We start from the raw sequence: 24,739 nt of genomic DNA, 5'->3' as shown, positions 1-24,739 counted from the left end.
CTGCTTAACGTTTTTTGTAGAAATCATGATGCATTGTTTATGAGGTTCTTTGATTAATAGAAAGTTCAAAATTACAAAATTTTTGTAAAATTATGTCTTTACTGTTAGTCTTGATCAATTTAATGCATCCTTTTTGAGTAAAAAAGTATTATTTTCTTTCAAAAAATTGTAGCGTTTATCTGCGTGTTCCTTGCATACTGAAAAAGCGCATACTGTACATTACTGCAAAGATAGTATAAGTTATTCGGAAGGTATCCAGTTTCTATTCTTGCCATCTATGTGTTGCACTGTGTTATTAAAATGTATGGTGTGTCATATGTTTCCTGCAGAGGGCAGTCATCACACTCGTGTCTCCAGATGTCCTGTATCTGTTCAGAGTGCAAGCTGTATGTCAGAGAGACCAGCGCAGTGACTTCAGCCAAACACTTTTATTCAAAGGTTTGTCCCATTTTAAGTGGCTTTCTCAATTACTCATCAATTACTGCTGCTATTCAAACTTCTTTAGAACTGATTTTCATTCTGTGTGATTTATTTTTCAAGCAAACACCACAAGGATATTCGAGGGCACAAGGATTGTGAAAACTGGAATGGTGGTTAACTGGTTTAATCATTTCTAAAGGCCTGTTCACGCCAAGGATGATAACTATAACAACAACAATAAAGATATAGTTTTAAAAATTTACCAAAAACTTTGAGCAGAGATATATGCATTGAAAACTTCTTACTGGAAAATGAACTAAAATATTAATGCTGTCATCATCTTTTTGTCTATTGAAATGTTTTGTCTAATAAAAAAAAAAACATTGACAGCCAATCAGAATCTGTCCAGCTTTAAAGAGCTTGAGCATTTAAAGCGGCAGACGACAGCACTGCAGCGCATGCTTATAATATCAGATGTTATCATGCGTTGGTGTGGACGCTAATATAGTTATCAACTATAAAGTGTATTTATTGACTTTATTTATCAACTAAGAGTATTTCTTTTCTTCTTCCACCCCGTTCTAGCCCACGGTTTCCCCCGCTTCTTCTGCAGACATGGCCCCTATAAGCTCAGGCTCCTCAACCTGGACATCCGCCGGCCTCCCCTTTTCCTTCGTCTCAATGGCTACGGGAATGGGGCCTCCATCCAGTGGTGGACAAGCCACTGTAGCATCTGTGGTGACCAGCACTCTGTTGGCAGGACTGGGTTTCAGTGGCAGTGTGATTTCTTCCCTCCCAGGATCCTTTTGGCCAACCCACTCTACAAACTCAGGCCCCACGCCCACTCAACATCCAGCCACTCCCACAGCCGAAAACACCCCATCTGACAGCAACATCCTGACCTCTGAGGACAGCACTGAAGCTAATAACAAACAGGAAGAAGACCGTGAAAGAGAGGAGAAAGAGGAAGAACAAGAAGAGGAGGAAGAAGAGCAGGGAGAAGAGGAGAAGAAGAAAAAAAAGGGGAAAGATGTGACAGTCAAGGACAAAAAGCAGGACAAAGCGGTGCCCCAAAAACCAACTGCCCCAGTTCCAAATTCAAAACACAGGGAGAGGGGTCGAGAGAGGGCTGATGTTAACACTGAGAACTCCTCATTGGCCCCTAGAACAGTGAAAGAGCAGGTGCCTCGTGCCACAGAGAGGCCTTCTGGTGAGGATTCATCAAAACCAACATGGCTGGTAGAGAATGACACTGTAGACATGCAGCTTCCCTCCAGCTCGACAGAGACCACCGAACTCACCAATGAAGAGAAGGCGCACTGTTCAAGGTCCAGAAAAGTACCAAGATGATCGACAAAGTAGTCCGTGTGACATCAGTGGTTCATCAGTGGATGTAAAGTTACGAAGCTACGAGAATACTTTTTTGCACAATTACGTAAAATGTAATTAAATAACATAAAATATATAATAAAAACAAAATGACAATATAAAATGTATAAATAAAAAATAAATAATCTGAATCTGAATATAAAGTACTATATAATGTAATAAAGACTGCTGTATATGGATTATTGTAAAATATATTATATTACATGCAAATTTATAGTTGAAATAAGCTTTGCAAAGGAAGATCATTGTACAAAAATAGCTGTGTTGAATATGCATGAATGCAATTGCAAGCATTTATACTCAAAATAAACTCTGCTTTTTGTATTTGTTACCTTGCTGTGGTCTCCTCTGACCATCATGCAGAGAGGAACAGCATCTCCACTGTCACCCGAGACCCGGTGTCAGCATCCAGACGGATGGAGTGGATCATCCCCCTGATGGTGGTCTCTGCCCTCACGCTGCTCTGTCTGATCATGCTGCTGGCTGTCCTGGTCTACTGGAGGTAAGACACTGTTGAAAAACCATAGTTCATAAGGCAGAGGTGAATCGGCTATTGACCAGCACACTGGTCTTTGATAATCTTGGACCTTTATCGGGATCTGAACTGAGAATATAGCATCTAGAATCAGTTTTATTCATCTAATTTCCTTATCTTGTAACAGCTTCTACATTCATCCGCCTAATTTTTTGGAGCTTTGAGTTTTTTGTTTTTTTAACTGTGATAATGTGAGAAATGTTGAAGGTGTCTGAATAAATTTTGGTTTGACTGTATCTATTTGATAAATAAACTTAACCAACTAACATTATACATTCTCTTTTGGTTTCTGTACCCAATATTTTAAAATTTTACAAATGCAATAAAAATAATGGTAACTCGGTATTGGCAAGTACCAAAAATAAAAGTATCGTATCGGGCGAGTACTGGAAAAAGTGGTATCGGTGCATCCCTAACAGCAGCACCAACCTCGCATCCTTATAAAGCACGGCTAATTTCGACAAATTTTTGCCTGCAAGTTTCTAATTGCAAAGCAATTAACATCAGCCGACAAATCATGCAACTTGAAAGGAGAAGATAAGAGCAGTTTGATTTGATCACTTGATGGCTTTATAAGAGGTTGATCAGTGACAGTTAAAGTGAATGAAAGACTGTTTGCACGGTAATCAATCTGTTAAGCGAGTGGAAGGAAGACAAGTGACGAGATGCAACCGCTCCCCCGAGAACGTGTCAAGACATCACCACTGTCAAATTTCAAGAACGTGGAGAACAAAGCTACCGAGCGAACAAAAGCCATTCAAAACATATTCCATTCTCGTTTTCTTATAGCTGGAGTTCACACGAGTGTTTACCATAAAGTATGCTATTATTTGCTTAAAATTAAGTTATGATGTTGCCAAGGCGATAGGCTAATGAGAGGTTTACGTAGGCAGGGTTCCATCTGGATGGCTCAGAGGCTTTCAGTCTGCTCAGACTCACAGATGCCCATTAAAGACCAAAGATGCTGCACTCGTCTCCGCGGTACATTTCTACTCATATGCATGAGATCGCCTATGAGTTAAAGCAATTTCAGAGCTGATGCAGATGGGGTACGATAAGAGGTTATATTTATCTCTTTACCATTCGCCTGTTTTGCATTCTCAAGGATTAGGGTCTTCACTGAAGGACCCTTCTACACCATTAGTCTAACGTCTCTAAACACACGAGAGATCCCCCATCATAAAAAGGTCATTAGTGTAGGGTTCCTGTCCCCCCTCGTCCTCTCTCCTCAGTCCCCCAGCCCCCCTCCTTCATCAGAGCTCAGTGAACATTCAGACCGTCTTTCTTTCTTTTTATCTCACCTCCCAAGGATGACTAGCATCTGCTCATTGCTCTGCATGAAGTACAGGTAGGGGCATGCTTATACAAATGCTTCATGGGAATTGCATGAAAGTCAGTCTTCGATGAGGGGTGGGAGGGGTCTGTTTTTGTGCACTGCAAATGAAATAAAAGACAGATTTTTAAAAGATCGATCCCAAGGCAGCAGGAGTTGCGTGTGCAAAGTTTGGCTGGATATTTGGTATCATCACTTTGCTGTTCATGTATATTTTATGAAACCTACAGTGAGAACTAGACGTCTGTGGGTGTCTGTATTAGCTAATGCGTTTTAATTATAAATAAATATGTCGGGGATAGACTTTATTATACATTATGAGTTTGCCTAACTTTCTTTTAAAGATCTTGAATGTAATTACTGTCATGCTGTTATAATCTTAATTTGTTGCTGTTGAAAATTTTCCAATTATTAAAGACAGGGTGTTATGCAATATAAAGAAGTAGTTGAATGGATTCATAATTTCATGCATGGTTCATATTAATAATGATAAACTGATACATGTCTACTGAGCTGATTCATTCATCCAATATTTAACCGTTTTGTGATTCTTAGCCTCAGCGGATACCATACACATTTAACAGAATTTAAGTTAATGTTATTTTGAGAAAATAAATACTTAAATAATAAGTTGCATGGAATAATTATGAGAAAAATAGATAAACACATAAATAAATACATTTTGTGTAAAAAAAACAAAACAAATCTTGTGATTTAGTTGTATTATGACATACACATGTACAGTATATTTAGGCAATATGTTTGGTATACTCATTATTTTGTAGTAATGGACCGATATCAGAGTTAAAATTGCAGGCTGTTGAACAGAAACACGGGTCAAAACAGCACAAACAAGAGTATAGAGCTTGACATCTAAAGTGGTTTGTAAATTAGACTCTGACATTAAGTGATCACCTAACAACAATTCTCAGGCTTCCTCAGAATTAAGGAGCTGTCTAAAATCTTCCTGATTACCTGCTTTCCACTAACCGAGACCGTGTCTGTTCATAGGAGATTCTTCCAGACCGCACATGTGTATATTGAAGACAGGAACTCTCCCAGAGTGATCCGCAATGACAGTTTCCCCATCCTGTCTACAGCGGGTGAGTAGCTAAACAAACAATTGAAAATACATCATGCTGCAATAGCTTTTATTTTACGTCATTTCATAGGAGTTCTTTAGTTTTGATTTCATCACATGGGCCCAAAGGTGATCCTAAAATGGGAGGCAGCTGTCTGTTTGGGGAGCAAAGCAGCTCAATAGCTTTTGACATGGCTATATTCTGAATCAGAAATGGATCAATACGATATAAGAAAGTATAGCAGCAGAGTGAGATGACAGTTTATAAATGAAGAGTTAATTTGCAAAAACCGATAACTCCATTTTAATTTTTTTTCAGAAATCACGTTTTTTTTATTGCACATTCCAAGTAATATCAATCAAACTGCAGTTGGGTTGTTTTGATTAAGTAATAATGACTTAAACAAATACAGGTAATTTACAAAATAAAGTTAATTGAAAGTATGTTTTTATTTTTACATATTAAAAGTTTGTTTTATAGCAAAAGCAGGTAACGCCACATTTCATGTTTCAGACTTTGTAATCTCCTCAGATGACAATGTATATGCCTAACAAACGTTGTTGTTGTTGTGATCATAAACTGTATGGATGTGATTACACGCAATACACGGAGCTTTTTCCTCACCATTGTAACGCGCTGCTTTTGCAAGGTGCCGTGAAAACGTTTCAGCTTTTATTTTCCTTTTTCGCCCTGAAGAAGACATCACAGGTTCATCAAGTTCGTCGAAATGATCCATCCTCGATCACTTTTAGTCAGCTTTGATGAAACTAGTGATGTGTCGTTCGCGAACGAGCCGGCTCCAAGAGCCGATTCTTTGTAGCGAACGAGAAGAGCTGACTCCCGTCGGGGAGAGCCGAATCTTCAGCCGGAGCCTTCTATTTTACACCAATTTAGCAATTGTGAATGGTTTGTGTTGGTAAGCAGTTTTTTTTATTTAGTGTTTTCATAAAAGCCTTATTTTTATGCATTTTTTCATTAAAAAAAAAAAAATACACATGCGGCTAATCACATGGGAGGACAGACTAGGATCATACCATTATGTGAAAGAAGGAAGGGGGACACGCGCTCCGGAGATAGCGAGTGTAGTGTATAGGCTTAGATCTCTGCCACAATTCTGCACGCGAAAGATATTTTGAGTGCACAAAAGTGCATTTTGCACGTGCGCGATCTGAGTTTTGTGGAGAAAACGTTCGTTTCGCAAAGAAAAAAGTATTTCGAGCGCACGAAAATCAATTTTGCATTTAAAATAAGTTTTTGGATGTGTGCAGACCTTCTCTTTTGCGCGTGCAACGTTTCACTAGCTTGCTCCCTTGATGCCCGCCCTCATGCTCTTTAAATGCCAACAGCTCGCTTGCTCAACACAACCGAGCAATCCACTATTAATCTTGTATTTAATCACTTATAATCTATATATTATTGTTCATGAAGGCTGGAAGTGAAAAACGCCTTATATTCAGGTGTGCATAATTATTAAGCAGGTTATTCTACAGATAAAATCTCGAGATGGACTAAAAATGAACTCCAGGCAGGTTGCAGTTCTGGAAAATGGTGGCGCTGGAGACTAAATGGTTCCTAGTGATTTCACACCCAATTCTTCACCTTAATTCCTAATTCTTTTGCAGTTAACATGCATCTTTTCTTCTCCACATGTTTTTGACTGACCCTGCTGACCCACTGAGCATTTTGCTGTCCAATGGTTATGCATTGACTTTGCAATTTCTAGTATTGTATTAGTTATTAATATTTCTCATGGGCATTTAATAACTTTTGCTTTCAGTCTGAGTTAAATCTCTTTTTTGGCTCATTTTATCTGTAAAAGAAAATCTGCTTAATAATTATGCACACCTGAATATAAGACATTTTTCACTTCAGCCTTCATGAATAATTATATATCAATTATAAATTATTAAATACAAGATTAATAGTAGTTATTAAGATTGATGTCGTAAAATCCATTTTGAATTGGTAAAATGTGCTTGGAAAAAAATATGATCAGAATATCAACTTGCATAATAATTATGCATGCACTGTATTTGTCCTCTTATGCTGTCGAGGTAATGCAAGAAATGTTGTGATTGGTTGTCAAGGCAGCCAATCAGAATTTAGCAGCCTAGTCTCTGATTGGCTGGAATTATGGCACATTGTAACGCCGGGTTGTGTTGAGCACGCGAGCTGTTGGCATTTAGCGAGCACAGAGGGGGGGCATCAGGTGAGCAAGCTAGTGAAACGTTGCACGCGCAAAAGAGAAGGTCTGCACACATCCAAAAACGTATTTTAAATGCAAAATTGATTTCCGTGCGCTCGAAAGACTTTTTTCTTTGCGAAACGAACATTTTCTCCACAAACTCAATGTAGAGAGCACTGAGGGTGGGCATCAAGGGAGCAAGCTAGTGAAACGTTGCAAAAGAGAAGGTCTGCACACATCCAAAAAATTATTTTAAATGCAAAATTGATTTTCGTGCACTCGAAATACTTTCTTCTTAGATGTAATCCCATAGTAGTGATACAGGCAAACGTGTTTAGGGTTCAGATCGCGCTATATGTGGAGAATAATGCTTGGCAATCAGCTCTTTTTTTTTAAGTGACGTTTATCGGTTTTTGCAAATAAACTCTTCAAATATACCTGACCTGCTGACAAGTAGTTATTACAGAATGTTGTTTATACACTGAATAGTAAAATAATTGATGAAATTATATTAAAACCTACACCCTTACTACCATTCAGCCATTCAAAAGTTTGGGGTTAGTATAATAATATTCATTTTATTTTTGAAAGAAGTTCATTTTATTCAGCAAGGACGTGTTAAATTGATCAAAAGTGACCGTAAAGAATTTGTTACAAAAGATTTCTTTTGTATTTTAAATTTCATACAAATGCTGTTTTTTTTATTTTCTATACATCAAGGAATCCTAAAAAAAAGTATCATGCTTTTTCCACAAAATATGAAGCCGCACAACTGTTTTAACACTGATAATAATAATAATATAATAATAATAATGTTACTTGAGCAGCAAATCAGCATATTAGAATGATTTCTGAAGGATCGTGTGACGCTAATGATGCTGAAAATTCAGCTTTGCCATCAAAGGAGTAAATTACATTTTAAAGTATATTCAAAAAGAAAACATCCATATTTGTAAGAACATTTGACAATATGTCTTTTAGTAGAGTAGAGACTTTTGATATAGCTTTGGTGAGCATAAGAGACTGCTTTCAAACACATTACAAAATCTTACAGACCCCAAACTTTTGAACAGTGTACTTTTATTCCATAGAGTACAAAAGGAGGTGCTTTGCTGAATGTAGGACTTCAATTTCAAGCTCTGATGATAGCTTTGAGTGGGAAGAATATCTCTTTTGTGTTCCATTGCAAAATTAAAGTCCTATTGATTTCGAACCACGTGAGGATGTGTTAATAACGACAGAATGTTCATTTTGGCTGGACTATTTCTTTTAATGATCAGCATTCCTATCTGGCGGTTTTCTGGGTGGTTGAGTGGATGCATATTTTATGTTCTGTGTGTGTCTGTTTGTCAGTGGGCGAATGGATGATAGTGCATGATTTTCTAAAATTGCATGAACTGCTTTCAGTATTGCAACTCTTTTCTCTCTTGCTTTCCCTTGGTTTCTTTCCTCTCCTTCTCTCTCCTCATGTGATGCAGTCCAGCTCTTGACTGACAGGTCTATATAAATGTAAGCCAAAAGAAGTAAAACTAGCCATTAATGTTTACGAGAACTCCATTTGAGGTGATAGTTTAATGTCTCTGCTGTAATAGAGAAGTCATCAACAAGCCCTGTTAAATTGAAGAAGTCGTCTGTGTGTGCATGTCTCCGTGATTTAATAAGACAGAATCTTTTCTGTTAATTGCATAGAGACTGAATACAGAGTGGGGGTTGAATTGATGTGTGTTTGATCATCCTTCACAATGGCGAAGCAGTAAATGCTCCAGGGGATTCTGGTCTTTTTTAAATATGGTCCCAGCTGTGTGCTTCCCTAGGCAGTAATGAACCATACCTTTATATGACCATTCTATATAACAATAGACCATCGGTCCAGTCCCTTTCTTTGATAGATCACTGATGAGTTTTATATGACACAGATGTGACCAAATATCATCACTCAGGAAGTCAGGCCACAAAAGTAGGGCGGATGGATTTTGGTCTTAGGGTTAGTCTTTTGTCATTTGGAACAAGGTTGTGTTTTTATTAATTTATTTAAACTTTCATTTTCCACAGGGGTTCGTTCCTTAAAAGTGAAAAAACAAATCACAATACAATACATTATCATATGCACTGCAGTCACTAAATAGTATATGTGTTGTGTTGTGAAATGTATGTCATTGACATTAATCTGATGTTTTTTGGTATATTATTAAATATTCTGTGAGATAATTTTGTGTATTTAATGAAAATATACAAGTTTGGAATCAGTAAGATTTTTTAAGTAAATTAATACTTTTATTCAACAAGGATGCATTAAATATATCAACATTTATATTTTTGCATTTCATAGATTTTTACATAGTTTCAAGTAAATGTACTTTATATGTATGTATGTATTTTATTTATTGTGTGTATGTTTGTTTGTTTATTTTTTTACTTTCTATTTGTCAAAGAATCCTCAAAAATAAATCACAGTTTCCACAAAAATATTGAACAGCACAATATATATTATTAAAAAAAACTGCATGATACAATAATGTATTTATAATTGGGCATAATTTCATTTAATTGTAAAATTTAATAGTAAGTTTATATTTTTAATTATAAACCCCTATCCATAAATATGAGAATAAAATCGCATTTTAATTTAATATTATCATTTAATACTAAGTTTATATTTTTAATTATAACCCTAAATATGAGATAAGTAATATTTTAACAAAATATTTTAATTTAATCCTAAGTTTGTTTTTAATTATAAACTGCTATCTTTAAATATGAGAAAAATCTAATAATATTTCAATTTAATTTTATAATTTAATACTAAATTTATATTTTTAAGTATAAACCCCTATCCCTAAATATGAAGGAAAAAATCATAGTATTTTACTTTAATGTTATAATAAATACCAATTTTATATATTTTTTTACATTATAAACCCTTATGAGAAAAAAATATTTCTAGGTGTTTCTAATGTATTTATCATCAATTTATATCAAAAAGTTTGGCTTTGAATAGGCGGATGTAGTATGATGTATGTATGGTTTGTGTTTCAGATGACCTGGAGGCTGTGCCAGTCAGGCAGTTTATCAAACACATCATGGAGCTCTGCTCCAACAACCAACATGGCTTTTCTCAGGAGTTCGATGTGAGTGTGGTCTTTGTAGTTGGAGCGTGTGAGAATGTGTGTGTATGTGCTCTGGACATGTACCGGTGCTCCCAGTAGCACAGAGGCACAGATGGCTATGGGAAAAGGACTAATTAAAGAGGAGAGCCTCATTAAAATCACTCCTCTCGCTGGAGGAATCTATGCAGGAATGCAGGGAAGCTTGAGTGTGGTTCATGCCCACAGCAAACATTTACAAGATCACAATCCAATATGGACACATCCAAAAGCAAGAACTGGGTCTCCTGAAGAAGATTTACTTAAAAACGTTGATGCTTACCAGTATCGGCGATGCAGCAGTTATCAATTCGTTACAGAGGTGCTTTGTTTTACAGATATTGAAAGACGAAATCTGCACGGCAGATTAATGTCTGCTTTATTACGGCTCACTGGGGAGCTAATTATTATGCTACTGTATAAAATTTATTTCAAATTGCATTGATGTGACAATAATTGAATGATTTGGACAAATGGGGCAATTTATGTCAATTCTAATGAAAGTGTGGCTAATTACTGGAATAATCAACTAATTATTTTGGAAATTAGTCTTAATAATATGGTCAACAAAATTTCAACAAAGCAGTTCTAACAGGACTGCATTCAGAATTAAATAATCTATGTAAGTATTCATTACTGTTCAAAAAAAAGTTACAGTTGTCACAGCCTCACGTATAACCCATGTGAAATCCAGTTATCATATTAGAGATTTTCTTTTTCTTTTTAATCCAAATTGGTGTAAACACTTTTAACAGTCGAAACATCTTTTTTTAATTGTGGATACTGTTTACAGTTTGTCACATGAGAAATAGATTGTTAATTGGTGTGTTGTTTACGGCACTTTACATCTATATAGTCCATGCACACAGAAATTATGCATATTGTGCATAATATAACATGCTCTCTGTACTGCAGAAATAAGAAGTGTAGCATAGTAGTATGCTATTTTCAACATAGTGTAGTCTGTGAATTACAATACCTGCAACTAATAATTTGAAATCATACCTTCCCTGCAGGAGGTTCAACACTGCACATCTGAAATGAAGATTACAGCAGAACATTCAAATCACCCAGACAACAAGCACAAAAACAGATACATCAACATTGTTGCTTGTGAGTTGATTATTATGTGGCAAGCATGAACATTTACCTTCTTAAATATACTGTGAATTCTTCTGTGCTAGCAGTGCATGCAAGATGAAGATAAAAGATATTAATATCCATTTCTCACTCTTGCATGCACTGCTAGTGTTTCTAAATAGCTTACGTAGAATCTCAAAGACTGATTTGAATGATACATCATTTATTGCTTTTTAATATCCAGATGATCACAGCAGAGTGAAGCTGCAGCAACTGTCTGGGAAAGACTCCAAGCACAGTGATTACATCAATGCCAACTATGTAGACGTAGGTATTTTATTACGAAGTGCATGCTTGTTGCTTTAATGTTTGTTTTATAATTAAATATTCTCCCTCTCAGGGTTATAAAAGACCCAGGGCTTATATAGCCGCTCAGGGCCCTCTCAAGTCCACGTTTTAATTGTGGATACTGTTTACAGTTTGTCACATGAGAAATAGATTGTTAATTGGTGTGTTGTTTACTGCACTTTACATCTATATAGTCCATGCACACAGAAATTATGCATATTGTGCATAATATACATGCTCTCTGTACTACGTTGATGCTTACCAGTATCGGCGATGCAGCAGTTATCAATTCGTTACAGAGGTGCTTTGTTTTACAGATATTGAAAGACGAAATCTGCACGGCAGATTAATGTCTGCTTTATTACGGCTCACTGGGGAGCTAATTATTATGCTACTGTATAAAATTTATTTCAAATTGCATTGATGTGACAATAATTGAATGATTTGGACAAATGGGGCAATTTATGTCAATTCTAATGAAAGTGTGGCTAATTACTGGAATAATCAACTAATTATTTTGGAAATTAGTCTTAATAATATGGTCAACAAAATTTCAACAAAGCAGTTCTAACAGGACTGCATTCAGAATTAAATAATCTATGTAAGTATTCATTACTGTTCAAAAAAAAGTTACAGTTGTCACAGCCTCACGTATAACCCATGTGAAATCCAGTTATCATATTAGAGATTTTCTTTTTCTTTTTAATCCAAATTGGTGTAAACACTTTTAACAGTCGAAACATCTTTTTTTAATTGTGGATACTGTTTACAGTTTGTCACATGAGAAATAGATTGTTAATTGGTGTGTTGTTTACGGCACTTTACATCTATATAGTCCATGCACACAGAAATTATGCATATTGTGCATAATATACATGCTCTCTGTACTGCAGAAATAAGAAGTGTAGCATAGTAGTATGCTATTTTCAACATAGTGTAGTCTGTGAATTACAATACCTGCAACTAATAATTTGAAATCATACCTTCCCTGCAGGAGGTTCAACACTGCACATCTGAAATGAAGATTACAGCAGAACATTCAAATCACCCAGACAACAAGCACAAAAACAGATACATCAACATTGTTGCTTGTGAGTTGATTATTATGTGGCAAGCATGAACATTTACCTTCTTAAATATACTGTGAATTCTTCTGTGCTAGCAGTGCATGCAAGATGAAGATAAAAGATATTAATATCCATTTCTCACTCTTGCATGCACTGCTAGTGTTTCTAAATAGCTTACGTAGAATCTCAAAGACTGATTTGAATGATACATCATTTATTGCTTTTTAATATCCAGATGATCACAGCAGAGTGAAGCTGCAGCAACTGTCTGGGAAAGACTCCAAGCACAGTGATTACATCAATGCCAACTATGTAGACGTAGGTATTTTATTACGAAGTGCATGCTTGTTGCTTTAATGTTTGTTTTATAATTAAATATTCTCCCTCTCAGGGTTATAAAAGACCCAGGGCTTATATAGCCGCTCAGGGCCCTCTCAAGTCCACGTTTGAGGACTTTTGGAGAATGATTTGGGAACAGAACACCACTGTGATTGTCATGATCACCAACTTGGTGGAGAAAGGCAGGGTGAGTGACTAATAACCACTTCATTTTTTAAAATAGACCTTGCTTCCACAAAGTTTATTTAATATGCATTAGAATAAAAACAATTTGAGAGCTATGGTGGAGAGTAAGAATTTAAAGGAACAGTTAAATAATGTAAGTATATAATAAAGAATTTAAAGGAACCCAAAAATCTAAATTGCTGAAAATTTACTCACCCTCAGGCCATCTAAGATGTAGATGAGTTTGTTTCTTCAGCAGGACTTTTAAGACATTTTTAGCATTATATCACTTGCTCAACAATGGATCCTGTGCAGTGAATGGGTGCCGTCAGAATGAGAGTCCAAACAGCTGATAAAACCATCACAAAGTCCACGAGTAATCAACAGGACTACTTGTCCATCTTGTGGAGTGAAAAGTTGTGTGTTTGTAAGAATCCATCATTAAGATGTCTTTACCTTCAAACTTTTCTGCAAAAATAAGAGTCCTCTATCCATAATATTTCTTTCGCCAGTGAAAAGGTCGTCTGAATCAGGAGAGAAATATGCACAGATTAAGCACTGTTCTAAACAATTATGTTGGTGGATTTTGATGTGTGAGCACAACAAGAGATTGACTTTTTCACTGGAGGAAGTGTTATTATGGATTATAGATTCATATTTTTCCCAGAAGCGACAGTTTAAAGTTAAAATGTCCTGATGGATTTTTTTCTTGCAAACAAGCAGTTTTTCACTTCACATTGTGTTAAGTGATGGACTGGAGTCATGATGATTACTTGTGGATTATTGTGATGTTTTATCAGCTTTTTGTACTCTCATTCTTACGGCACCCATTCACTGCAGAGGATCCATGGGTGAGCAAGTGATGTAATGATAAATTTCTCCAAATCTGTTCCAATGCAGAAACAAATGCATCTACATCTTGGATGCCCTGAGGGTGAGTAAATTTTCATTTTTGGTTGAACACTTCTGTTGTAGATGTTGATGTTTTAAAAAGCAAAACAGAAGATGCTTTTGTTGTTTTTACAGAGGAAGTGTGACCAGTATTGGCCATCAGAGAACAGCGAGGTTTATGGGAACATAATGGTAACTCTGAAGAGCACTAAAGTTTACGCTTACTACACACTCCGCCATTTCATCACACGCAACACCAAACTGAAAAAGGTGCGTTTGAGCATTTGTACAGTGTTTATAGAGCAATGAAGTATTAGACGCTGCATTTTGACCTCTGGTTTGTCTTTTTCAGGGTCAGAAGGGAAGGCATAATGAACGGCTGGTTGTCCAGTACCATTACACGCAGTGGCCAGACATGGGCGTACCTGAGTATACACTACCAGTCCTCAAATTCATCTCTCGCTCTTCAGCGGCACGCACGCCGGGCACAGGCCCCGTTCTAGTTCACTGCAGGTACAGTACTGACTGCTATGGCAATATAAGCTCCGCCCACTAGCGTCTGAAACGTCAGTTCCAGTGTTGCACTTTCCAACTGTGCAAGCTTTCCCATCCCTACATCATATTCAGTGGTTGAAAGTGTGAACCTCTTTGCTTTGAAGCAAAATGAGATGTCGTTTTTATCAAGCCATCTCTTTCTCTGTGTCCTGCAGTGCTGGAGTGGGCAGAACAGGCACATACATAGTCATAGACGGCATGCTGCAGCAGATAAAGAACAAAGGCACTGTCAACGTCCTGGGATACCTCAAACACATCCGAGCTCAGCGTAACTACTTGGTCCAGACCGAGGTTATTACCTGTTTGATTTAATACACTATATTTCCACATACTCAAAACGCATGCTCAAATCACTGGCTGTTGCTGTTTTTTGACGTAATATTAGTGTTCTGCTTACTGCATACTGTGCTGTATATAGTATATACTCCAGACTCTTTGTTAAAATTGTATGTGCAACTGTGTAGCATGCAATTAAAAACGATTCCAAATGTATTGCACTACATTTTGTCACATGACCTTGTTGTTTTGCATGTTGCATAACAGGGTTGCTTTTATTGACTAAAAGTAAAACTAAAACTATTAAAAATAAATTGTTTTAATAAAATAATGCTGAAATTAAATATAAATATTAGATGAAAAACAAATGAAATGAAAATTAGAAATGTTGCCTTGGCTGATTAAAATTCAAAGCACATAATAAAATTACTAAACATTAAGTAAAAATTAAGATGAAAGCTGGAAATATAAAAATAAAAGCTAATTTAAAATATTATAAAAACGATATATATACTAATTCATTCAGGTTTTAATTAACACTCATTTTAAAATAACACTGTTGCATTTAGCACTTATTTTGCATTTGTTAAACTCCATTTTGTGTAAGATTTTGCATTTGCATTGTGGGATACAGTGTTCTCTGATAGTATACTACACATTTTGGCAAATGTAGAAGGTCATTTGTGTATAACAAGCATATAGAACATTTACATACTGTTCACACTCTGCATACTGAAACAACAGCATGAGTAGAATTGCAGTATGCCATTCTGAACATAACTGCATTTTGTTATTTTTTGCAAATATAATGTCGTGATGTCACGTACCTAATGCAACATGGTTTGTTTTAATGGCTGTGTATGTGTGACCTACAGGAGCAGTTTATTTTTATCCATGATGCATTAATGGAAGCTGTGCTTAGCAAAGACACTGAAGTGCCTGCCTGGCAACTCCATAGTTATGTCAACAGCATTCTCACCCCGAGCCCCACGGGACAAACACGAATGGACAAACAGTTTAAGGTCTGGACTTGATGACTGTGTTGTGGCTCTATGCAATTGTATTGAGATGTTCATTTTCTCAGTTAGACAACTAACCTGCTCCTCCTTGTGGATGCTCTTGTTATTGTTCCTCCAGTTGTTGACGCAATGCAATTCTCACCTCACTGAGTGTTTCAGTGCCCAGAAAGACTGCAACAAAGAGAAGAACCGCACCTCGTCGGTCTTGCCAAGTGAGTCGCTAAACCTTCCAAACCCATGTATCAAAATCAACAATCCTGCTTTGTTGCAATATGGATTTTGCTGTATTCTCAGTGTACAGTGTAGCACAGTGTGGTAGCACCATTTAAAAAAATATATGCTTCTGTCATTTTTATATTTCTATTTAGCTTTCATTTATTTTATTTCAGTTATAGTTTATTTTTTTGTTTTCAGACTCTCATTTTTTTAGTTTAAGTTTTCATCTAATATTATCTTCTTTATTTAAATTGCCAAAAACTGTTTTTGATCCTTTTTTTTTCTTTTTCTTTTTTGAATTTTGTAAGCAATAACAACACTACAAATCATGATAACTATTGTTACCAATTTATTTCCATGGGAAAATGAACAGAAACATCCAATAGACTTAGCAATTTTGTAAGAAAAAAAGTGAACTATAGTAAAAAAAAAATCCCCAGTGATATTTTAGTATTATGTATGTACTATTATATTATTTATTAATATTTTGAATTAGCCATATTTATTAATATTTTCAGACTTCATTATAATTTTAGTTTAATTTTTAATGATTTTATGTTTCTGTAAATTTTATATTTCTATTTAAATTTCATTTATTTTATTTCAGTTATAGTTTAAGTAGTACTTGACTTATTTAATTCAGTTAGTTGGCATTCAACATTTCATTTTTTTAAGTTCTTCATCTAATATATTTTTTTATTTATTTAAATTTGTAATTGATTTTTTTTTTTTTTTACTTTTACTTTTGAATTTTGTTAGCAATAACAACTGCCAATCCTGATAACCATTGTTACCAATTCGTTTCCATGGGAAAATGAAATATCCAGTAGGGTGGAATAAAATAGTAGATATAAATATGTAGAATAAAATAGATCTGCTTCTGACATGACTACAGTCGTCATCTGAGTGTATCTGAGCGTATTATTGACTTCTTCTGGAAGATAACCTTTAAAAAAAACATTAAGGTGACAAAGAATGGCAAACAGTATTTTAAAACACAATGACTCAGTGAATGGTAGAGTACAAGGTGTGGTTTGCTGTGACTGTTATATAGTGAGTTGTTTATCATTGATGTTTTGCCCCTCAGTGGAACGGGCTCGGGTGGCACTAGCTCCCCTCCCAGGAGTAAAAGGAACAGACTACATCAATGCCTCCTACATTATGGTACAGCAACAAGACTTTACTGGAACATTATACATTATTTTTCATCATATTTAATAATGCATGGAACATGAAGTATTTGTGTAACTTGCGTTCCAGCTCCTTATCTGCTCGTCTCAACATTAGCATTTAGAATGAAATCAATGTTTATCCACTCACAGGGCTATTACAGAAGCAACGAGTTCATCATTACCCAGCATCCTCTGCCCCACACAACCACAGACTTCTGGAGGATGATCTGGGATCATAATGCTCAAGTTATTGTGATGTTGCCAGACAACCTCGGCCTCGTGAGTACAGCGTCGAAGAGCTACTTATGAACATGAGTTCATACTGCGTTATATAACTTATGTTCTTTTTATAAATGGTCAGCAGCTTGCGTTCTCAATTGTTTCATACCAGCAGGTTATCATGGCACTTGTACTTTGAGTTCAGTTGAATTATTACATTATATAATACTGAGTTAACTTAAAAAAAATATCTAAAGAGACAAATTGTAAGGAAATTGGTCATTTCTGGTTTACAGTGTATTGCTTAATTTGTTTAACATTTATTATAAAATCACTTGCTTTTGCTTGTAAATTTGTAAATATTAAATGTGGAAACATTCTCAACATTTATAAATTAGTTAAATCTGTTAGTGTTATATAAGTATATGATATGATATGATATAATATGATACGATGTGATATGATATGATATGATATGATATATGATACTATATCATTTATAAATTAGTTAAATCTGTTAGTGTTATATAAGTATATGATATGATATGATATGATATGATATGATATATGATACTATACGTTATGATATGCCCTTCTCTTCTTTTTATAGACTGAGGATGAATTTGTGTATTGGCCCAGCAGAGAGGAGCCCATGAACTGCGTGGCCTTCACTGTCACCCTCATTAATACTGACAGACTCTGTTTGTCTAATGAGGAACAGCTCGTCATCCACGACTTCATCCTGGAAGCCACACAGGTACCTCAGTCACCACACAAACATCACTCTTAATTTGGAAATCCGCATGAAGTTAGTTTAAGTTTAATGGTAACTTTAACAATTGATGCACAAATGTAACATTCAAAGTAAAGTTATTAAGTCTTTCTAATAAATAAACAAATAAATAACAAAATTCTAATATTTGTGTCCTTTTAAAAAATATATATATATATTTTTGATTTTTGTTGATTTGTTTCTTAATTTTCTTATTAATTGAATCATAGTATTACTAAGCAGGAAAATAAATAAGCTACAAAATATGTAAGTATATAATATATAGTGCAAGGATCCATTAAATTTATCAAAAGAGACAGAAAAGACATTTATAAGGTTATGAAAGTTTTTTTTTTTTTATGTTTAATGTTTTCAACATTAATAATAATAAGAAATGTTTCTTGAATAAATCTCAATTGTTTCTCGAAAAATTGACCCTTATGACTGGTTTTGTGGTCCAGGGTCACATATATTAAAATAGAAAACTGTTATTTTGAATTTCAAGGTTTCACAGTATTACTATTTTTATTTTAGCAATCTTAGTGAGATTAAGAAACTTCTTTCAAAAACATAAAAGATAGATAGATAGATAGATAGATCTTTAAAAACAACAGCTAGGTACTTGATCTAATGTTCTAAGTTTCTGCTTTACCATTAAAATTGAAAGCAACCAGCCCATTTTAGCTGCACTTGTTGGTTGCATAACGGTTTATCTTTGCTGTACAGGACGACTATGTTCTAGAAGTCCGACATTTCCAGTGTCCAAACTGGCCAGATCCTGATGCGTCCATCAGCAGCACATTTGAACTTATCAACATCATCAAAGAAGAGGCCATGACAAGGGATGGTCCCACCATCGTGCATGATGAGTGAGTGCATGAGCCAAGAGTAGTAATGCATGTAACCAGAGGGAGAGAGAGCCTCATGGATTGTGTGTTTCAGGTTTGGAGCTGTCTCATCCGGGATGTTCTGTGCTTTGACCACACTTTCCCAACAACTGGAGAACGAGAGTGCTGTGGATGTCTATCAAGTGGCCAAAATGATTAACCTCATGAGGCCTGGCGTCTTCACTGAAATGGTAAGTTCCTCATAATACAAGTCTGCTTGATGATGAATTAAATTAAAGAGAGGTCGTTGGGGTTTTGTGTAGAAGTTTGACACAGTACGGTTGGAGTTCCAAAATGTTCTTTTCCTTCATTGTGTTTATTTCCTTTTTTTTACTATTTCTCTCTACCTCTTTTAGGAGCACTATCACTACCTTTACAAGGCTATGCTCAGCCTTGTCAGCAGTAAAGACTTCAGACTTGGCTTTAACTACATGGACAAAATTGCTGGGATAGTGGAAACAGATGAATCCAACCAGGCTGAGAGCATGGAGTCCTTGGTGTGAAGTTTCTCGAAAATGAGATGGAACAAAGTGGTTCCTTGAACTTTCCATGAGGCCTTTTTTCCCCAGACTCTTGGTGAAATGAAAAAAAAAAAAAAAGAGCTTTTATATACTGATAAAAATAAATTCTTTTGATATTTATTTTTGCTGCTTTTTGTTATCCTGCTGAGCGCCACAGCCTGCTCTCCAAAACACACACACACACAGACACACACACACACACACACAGTCTACTTTGCACTACACTGTCAGTGTTACTACTTGATGCCTAGCTGATTATTGATAATTGTGTTGAAAACGTTTCTGAGTATCACTTTATTCATGCCGAAAAAGTCTACAGACTTGTGAGGGTGATCAGCGACAGCACATTAACACACACATCAGCCTCATACCCATGAAAACTGTACACAGAAAAACTCCAACTTAATGCTCATAATGATGCGACTTTTAACCGTCAAGCATTGTGACTTGTTAGATTAATGTTCTTTTTTTTATTTATTAAGATATGCCATTTTATGTCTAACTTATATACATTATTTCAGTGTGGTATCATAACAGCAACTGTGAACATATATTGTTATCAGTAGCATTTCTATTGTTTTGTAATATATAAAGATATTGATCAAAAATGTGTCTTGTTTCCTTTATTTGAGTTACAAGCATTTACTTGGAAAGATGACTCTTTCTTGGAATGGTGACCGTTCTAGTTAAATCATTACATAACATTTGGAATTCATATAAATATCTTAACTGAAAACTACTTGAAAAGGTTAAACAACCTCTTAAATCTTCTATTGTTTTGTAATATATAAAGATATTGATCAAAAATGTGTCTTGTTTCCTTTATTTGAGTTACAAGCATTTACTTGGAAAGATGACTCTTTCTTGGAATGGTGACCGTTCTAGTTAAATCATTACATAACATATTTGGAATTCATATATCTTAACTGAAAACTACTTGAAAAGGTTAAACAACCTCTTAAATCTAAAATTATCATGTCTAGTCAATGAAACGACTCTGATGAAGATGTTTACTGATACACAGCGCTGAACAATCAGAGGATCAACATTTGGAATTTTTTATTTTTTTTATATTATTTATTATATTTTGGCTATTGATAATAAACAGTATGCATATTACAAATCTTTAATGTTGTGTATTTAAAAAAAAAGTAAAGGTATATCAGATTTATTCCAACAATGCAATACATTTTAATGTCCCCATCATATATTTTGTGTTTTAATATACTGTTGGACTTTTAAAACGGGTGTTTTACAATTAAGTCAAATTAGCATTATTACATGTTTTTCTTCTATCACGATATCACTATTAAGCGAACAGGAGAAGCAAAAAAATCTTTAATTTCATTTGGGAAGAAACGAGCTGTGATTACTGCCTTAACATGGTAAGTCGTTTTTTACATTTACATTTAATCATTTAGGAGGCGCTTTTATAAAATAAAAAATAAGTTTTATTGCTAAAATTTAAAAGACACTAGACAAAAACTATTTTAGTACTTTAACTTCTGCTTTCCCCATCACTGAACATCTCGAGTAAATAACATGGGTTTTATACTCATATCTGCCACTAGGAGCACTATATCTATGAGAGCAGTCCACTATTACACAGGGAGAGGTGCTTGTGCTTTCATCAGTAAAGTGTTCTGTTACACAAATGACACCGGAATCTTTGTTGCACTTAAATTGTTCAGAAATAACACTTATGTAATTACATTTTATGTATATATATATATATATATATATATCACCAGCAAAGCAAACTTGATTGCACACCAACAATGTGCTTTTCCCTTTTCTCCACCCGTGCACATGAATAAATGAACTCGCCCACGTGTGACGTATTTCCTTCATGACTTAGGTAATGCCATCTTGATACGAAAATAGTGTCGCATGAGTTGTATAAAACGGAATATTATCGTCCTTATATAGTATACAGAGATTGCATTATTTTGCTTCATTCTGATTAGAACAGAAACCGACACTGTTAAGAGTGTCATTTTCCGAGAGAGTTTTGTTAAGTGGCTCATTCATTCCGGGCAGTCACATTTTTCTGAACGAGGAGCGCTGCTGCTAGTGGCGCTAACAAAAGAATATCTGGATCCGAGCAGTTGTTCATTGGTAATGTTATTTCGTTTTTTTCCACTATAACACATATATTAATATGTATCTAGACCGCATATCGACCTATCAGTGGTCTGCTGATGCCGTATTTTACTGTCGCTAAGCAATAAGGATTCGCGTGTTGTTTGCACGCGCTAATTACTGAAGTCGCGCGCACGGCCAGCTCACATTACAACTAGTGTAAGGGATTTTGATTTATCTCGACGATTCGAATCTTTTAATTCGGTTCGCTAAAAAGATTCATTCTGTGACACTTTTTGATATTTTCATGGTGATGTGTCATTGAATTATTCGCTTAACGCTTAAACTTATACGCCGCTACTACTATAGTTGTTGTTGTTGTTATTATTATTATTCTGTATTAGAATTCGTTTCGACATATCTACATCTAACGTACCAAGTATAACAAATTTCCAAACAAATGACCACAATGCACACGTTATTTTAACAATAATAGTGAGTTGAATTGTGAGTGTCAATAACATATTTCGTTCAGGAAGGAGATCAGTGCTATTTTGACTCTAATTCATAAAACACCGACTCGTTTAGTGAAGGGGGCGTGGTCGTTGGTCACGTCCAACCAATGATACAGCTCCTTCACAGCCTGCACTCGATTGCTATTGGTTCGCTATAGCCAGTGTTTGATTACTGGAAAACAGTCAGATTTATGAATCAAAGTGACCGAGATAGATTCGCTCAAAAATACTGATTCTTTCACGAAGGAAGCGCCACTCATTATACTATTTACTCCCCAACAGCTCGATTGAGGAGAGATGGCCGAGATGTACATTCGCGTCGCGGAGGAGGAGAACGAGGAGCCGATGGAGATCCCGTCGGAGGACGACGGGACGGTGCTGCTGTCCACGGTGGCCGCTCAGTTTCCAGGGGCTTGTGGCCTGCGTTACCGGAGCCCAGTGTCTCAGTGCATGAGGGGGGTACGCCTTGTGGACGGAATCCTACACGCCCCCGAGAACGGCTGGGGAAACCTGGTCTATGTGGTCAATTATCCCAAAGGTACGTCATATGGTCATTACGAATTAGCCTCTGTCTCAGTTTAGAATATAAATATGAAAAAAAATTCTAATAATTGTCAAAAGCACGTTTTATAATATGAAATGCCATCATTAACCCTAACTTCTCCCCCTAGAAACATCAAGAATAGGGGTAATTTTTGTATGCATTTTAGGGTTAATTTAGGCATGTGCCTAACATTGTACTTAAACATTGAGCTTGTATGTTATAATAAGCAAAGTTGAGCAGCACAGTCGGATGATGGAAACATTTGTGCTTCTGTGTTTCTATCTTTAGCTGTAAAAAAAAAATCCAGCTCAACTTGATTTAATGGAGTTGTTTTTGTTTCATGAAGGGTGATTGACATTATGCAGATGTGTGAACGTGTAACAAGTGAACTTTTCTTTTCTAGAAACGGTTCTGCCGGATAATAAGAGGAAGATGGATGAGATCGATGCTTCATCTGCAACGAAGATCAAGAGAGGAGATCAGAAGACTTCAGATCTGATTGTGCTGGGTCTGCCGTGGAAGACTTCAGAACAAGACTTAAAAGACTACTTCAGTACGTTTGGGGAAGTCATCATGGTGCAGGTAAGATATACTGACACAAATGTAACACTCCAGCTGTGATTGTCTTTGTACTGCCATATTTTGGTGAAAGCTACCCATGATTTCTGTCTCTGTGTCTAATGTTTCTAACTTTTTATGTGGCTTTTAAAAATAGAACTGGGCTCAGCTGTCAGTCATGAAGTCAGATTAGATCTGGTATGAACGCAGCTCTTGACTTGATTCTGTTACATTAGGTGAAGCGGGACTTGAAGACGGGAAATTCAAAAGGATTTGGGTTTGTGAGGTTTACAGAGTGGGAGTCTCAGGGTAAGGTGATGTCACAGCGGCACATGATTGATGGCAGGTGGTGTGACTGCAAACTACCCAACTCAAAGGTCAGTGGGGGGTTTTTTTTTTTACACTACCATTTAAAAGTTTGGTGTAAGATTTATTTTAAAATATTTTTGAAAGAAGTCTCTAATGCCCATGAAGGTTGCATTTGTTTGATCAAATTTACAGTAAAACAGTAGTATTGTGAAATATTATTACAATGTAAAAAACCTATTATATTTTAAAATGTAATTTATTCCTGTATTGGCAAAACTGAATTGTTAGCAGCCATTTCTCCAGTCTTCAGTGTAACATAATCCTTTAGAAATCAATCTAATATGCTGATTCGATGCTCAAGAATCATTTCTTATTATTAGTAATTTATCAATGGTTGCACTGCTCAATATTGCTTTTGGAAACCATGATACTTTCAAAATGTAGTTTTGTAACATTGTAAATGTGTTTTTTGTTACTTTTGATCAATTTAATGAACCCAAGCTGAATTAAAAAAAAAAAGTCTTACTGACGTCAAACTTTTGAACAGTAGTGTATATGATGAATTATATATGATACTTTAAATCAGTTAGCCATTTATTAAAAGAAATGTCAGGTTTTCTCTTTTTGGGGTGCTAAACTGAGTAATCTGTTTGAATATTTAACAGCAAGGTCCAGATGAACCAATGAGGAGCAGGAAAGTGTTTGTGGGCCGTTGCACAGAGGACATGACCGCTGATGAGCTCCGTCAGTTCTTCATGCAGTATGGGGAGGTCACAGATGTTTTCATTCCTAAACCTTTCAGAGCGTTCGCTTTCGTCACCTTTGCAGATGACCAGGTAAGCTATTGTTGTTTTCACATCGATTTTAAGGTGATAAACCCCTGTTTACAAAAAAAAAGAAAGAAAAGAAAACAACTGCAACAAATTGACAAAGGAAGTTCTTTTCCTAACAAAAATTTTATAAAAATTTGCATGCTTTAAAGAGGGCCTTATGATGCAATTTCAAGTTTTCCTTTCTCTTTGGAGTGTTACAAGCTGTTCATGCATAGATAAGATCCCTAAAGTTGCAAAGACTAAAGTCTCAAACCCAAAGAGATATTCTTTATAAAAGTCAAGAC

General features: G+C 35.6%; 2 protein-coding genes across 6 annotated transcripts in view; both read left to right on the top strand.

Moving 5' to 3' along the window:
• The window catches only part of LOC107713530 (receptor-type tyrosine-protein phosphatase gamma-like), an 88,112-nt gene extending 68,430 nt beyond the window's left edge, over window positions 1–19,682 (top strand). The window contains exons 10-29 of the mRNA XM_016519064.1: window positions 330–438; window positions 541–590; window positions 1,006–1,750; window positions 2,161–2,311; window positions 4,689–4,780; window positions 9,981–10,072; window positions 11,104–11,200; window positions 11,412–11,494; window positions 12,974–13,108; window positions 14,113–14,247; window positions 14,330–14,490; window positions 14,688–14,823; window positions 15,684–15,830; window positions 15,946–16,039; window positions 17,131–17,207; window positions 17,366–17,494; window positions 18,045–18,191; window positions 18,933–19,075; window positions 19,149–19,284; window positions 19,450–19,682. Coding sequence (XP_016374550.1) covers window positions 330–438; window positions 541–590; window positions 1,006–1,750; window positions 2,161–2,311; window positions 4,689–4,780; window positions 9,981–10,072; window positions 11,104–11,200; window positions 11,412–11,494; window positions 12,974–13,108; window positions 14,113–14,247; window positions 14,330–14,490; window positions 14,688–14,823; window positions 15,684–15,830; window positions 15,946–16,039; window positions 17,131–17,207; window positions 17,366–17,494; window positions 18,045–18,191; window positions 18,933–19,075; window positions 19,149–19,284; window positions 19,450–19,596 — 3,006 coding nt within the window. The 3' untranslated portion in view covers window positions 19,597–19,682. The remainder of the gene's footprint in view (window positions 1–329; window positions 439–540; window positions 591–1,005; window positions 1,751–2,160; window positions 2,312–4,688; window positions 4,781–9,980; window positions 10,073–11,103; window positions 11,201–11,411; window positions 11,495–12,973; window positions 13,109–14,112; window positions 14,248–14,329; window positions 14,491–14,687; window positions 14,824–15,683; window positions 15,831–15,945; window positions 16,040–17,130; window positions 17,208–17,365; window positions 17,495–18,044; window positions 18,192–18,932; window positions 19,076–19,148; window positions 19,285–19,449) is intronic.
• Window positions 19,683–21,454: 1,772 nt separating this feature from the next.
• Window positions 21,455–24,739, top strand: part of LOC107713527 (TAR DNA-binding protein 43-like) — a 6,934-nt gene continuing 3,649 nt past the window's right edge. For 4 of the 5 annotated variants that reach the window (XR_001636900.1, XR_001636899.1, XR_001636898.1 and 1 more), the window contains exons 1-5: window positions 21,455–21,732; window positions 22,494–22,749; window positions 23,159–23,337; window positions 23,550–23,690; window positions 24,288–24,458. Coding sequence is in view for 1 of the 5 variants with exons in the window: in XM_016519060.1 (XP_016374546.1) it covers window positions 22,509–22,749; window positions 23,159–23,337; window positions 23,550–23,690; window positions 24,288–24,458 (732 nt within the window). In the remaining 4 variants the exon portion in view is untranslated. Of the gene's footprint in view, window positions 21,737–22,491; window positions 22,750–23,158; window positions 23,338–23,549; window positions 23,691–24,287; window positions 24,459–24,739 lie in introns of all 5 variants that reach the window. The other variant, XR_001636901.1, reaches the window with a different exon arrangement.

This window comes from Sinocyclocheilus rhinocerous, unplaced genomic scaffold (assembly GCF_001515625.1).
Source record: "Sinocyclocheilus rhinocerous isolate Xijiao unplaced genomic scaffold, SAMN03320098_v1.1 scaffold57, whole genome shotgun sequence".
Lineage (NCBI taxonomy): Eukaryota > Metazoa > Chordata > Actinopteri > Cypriniformes > Cyprinidae > Sinocyclocheilus > Sinocyclocheilus rhinocerous.
Note: the sequence above shows the minus strand (reverse complement) of the source record. Positions and strands in the feature narration are given on the sequence as shown.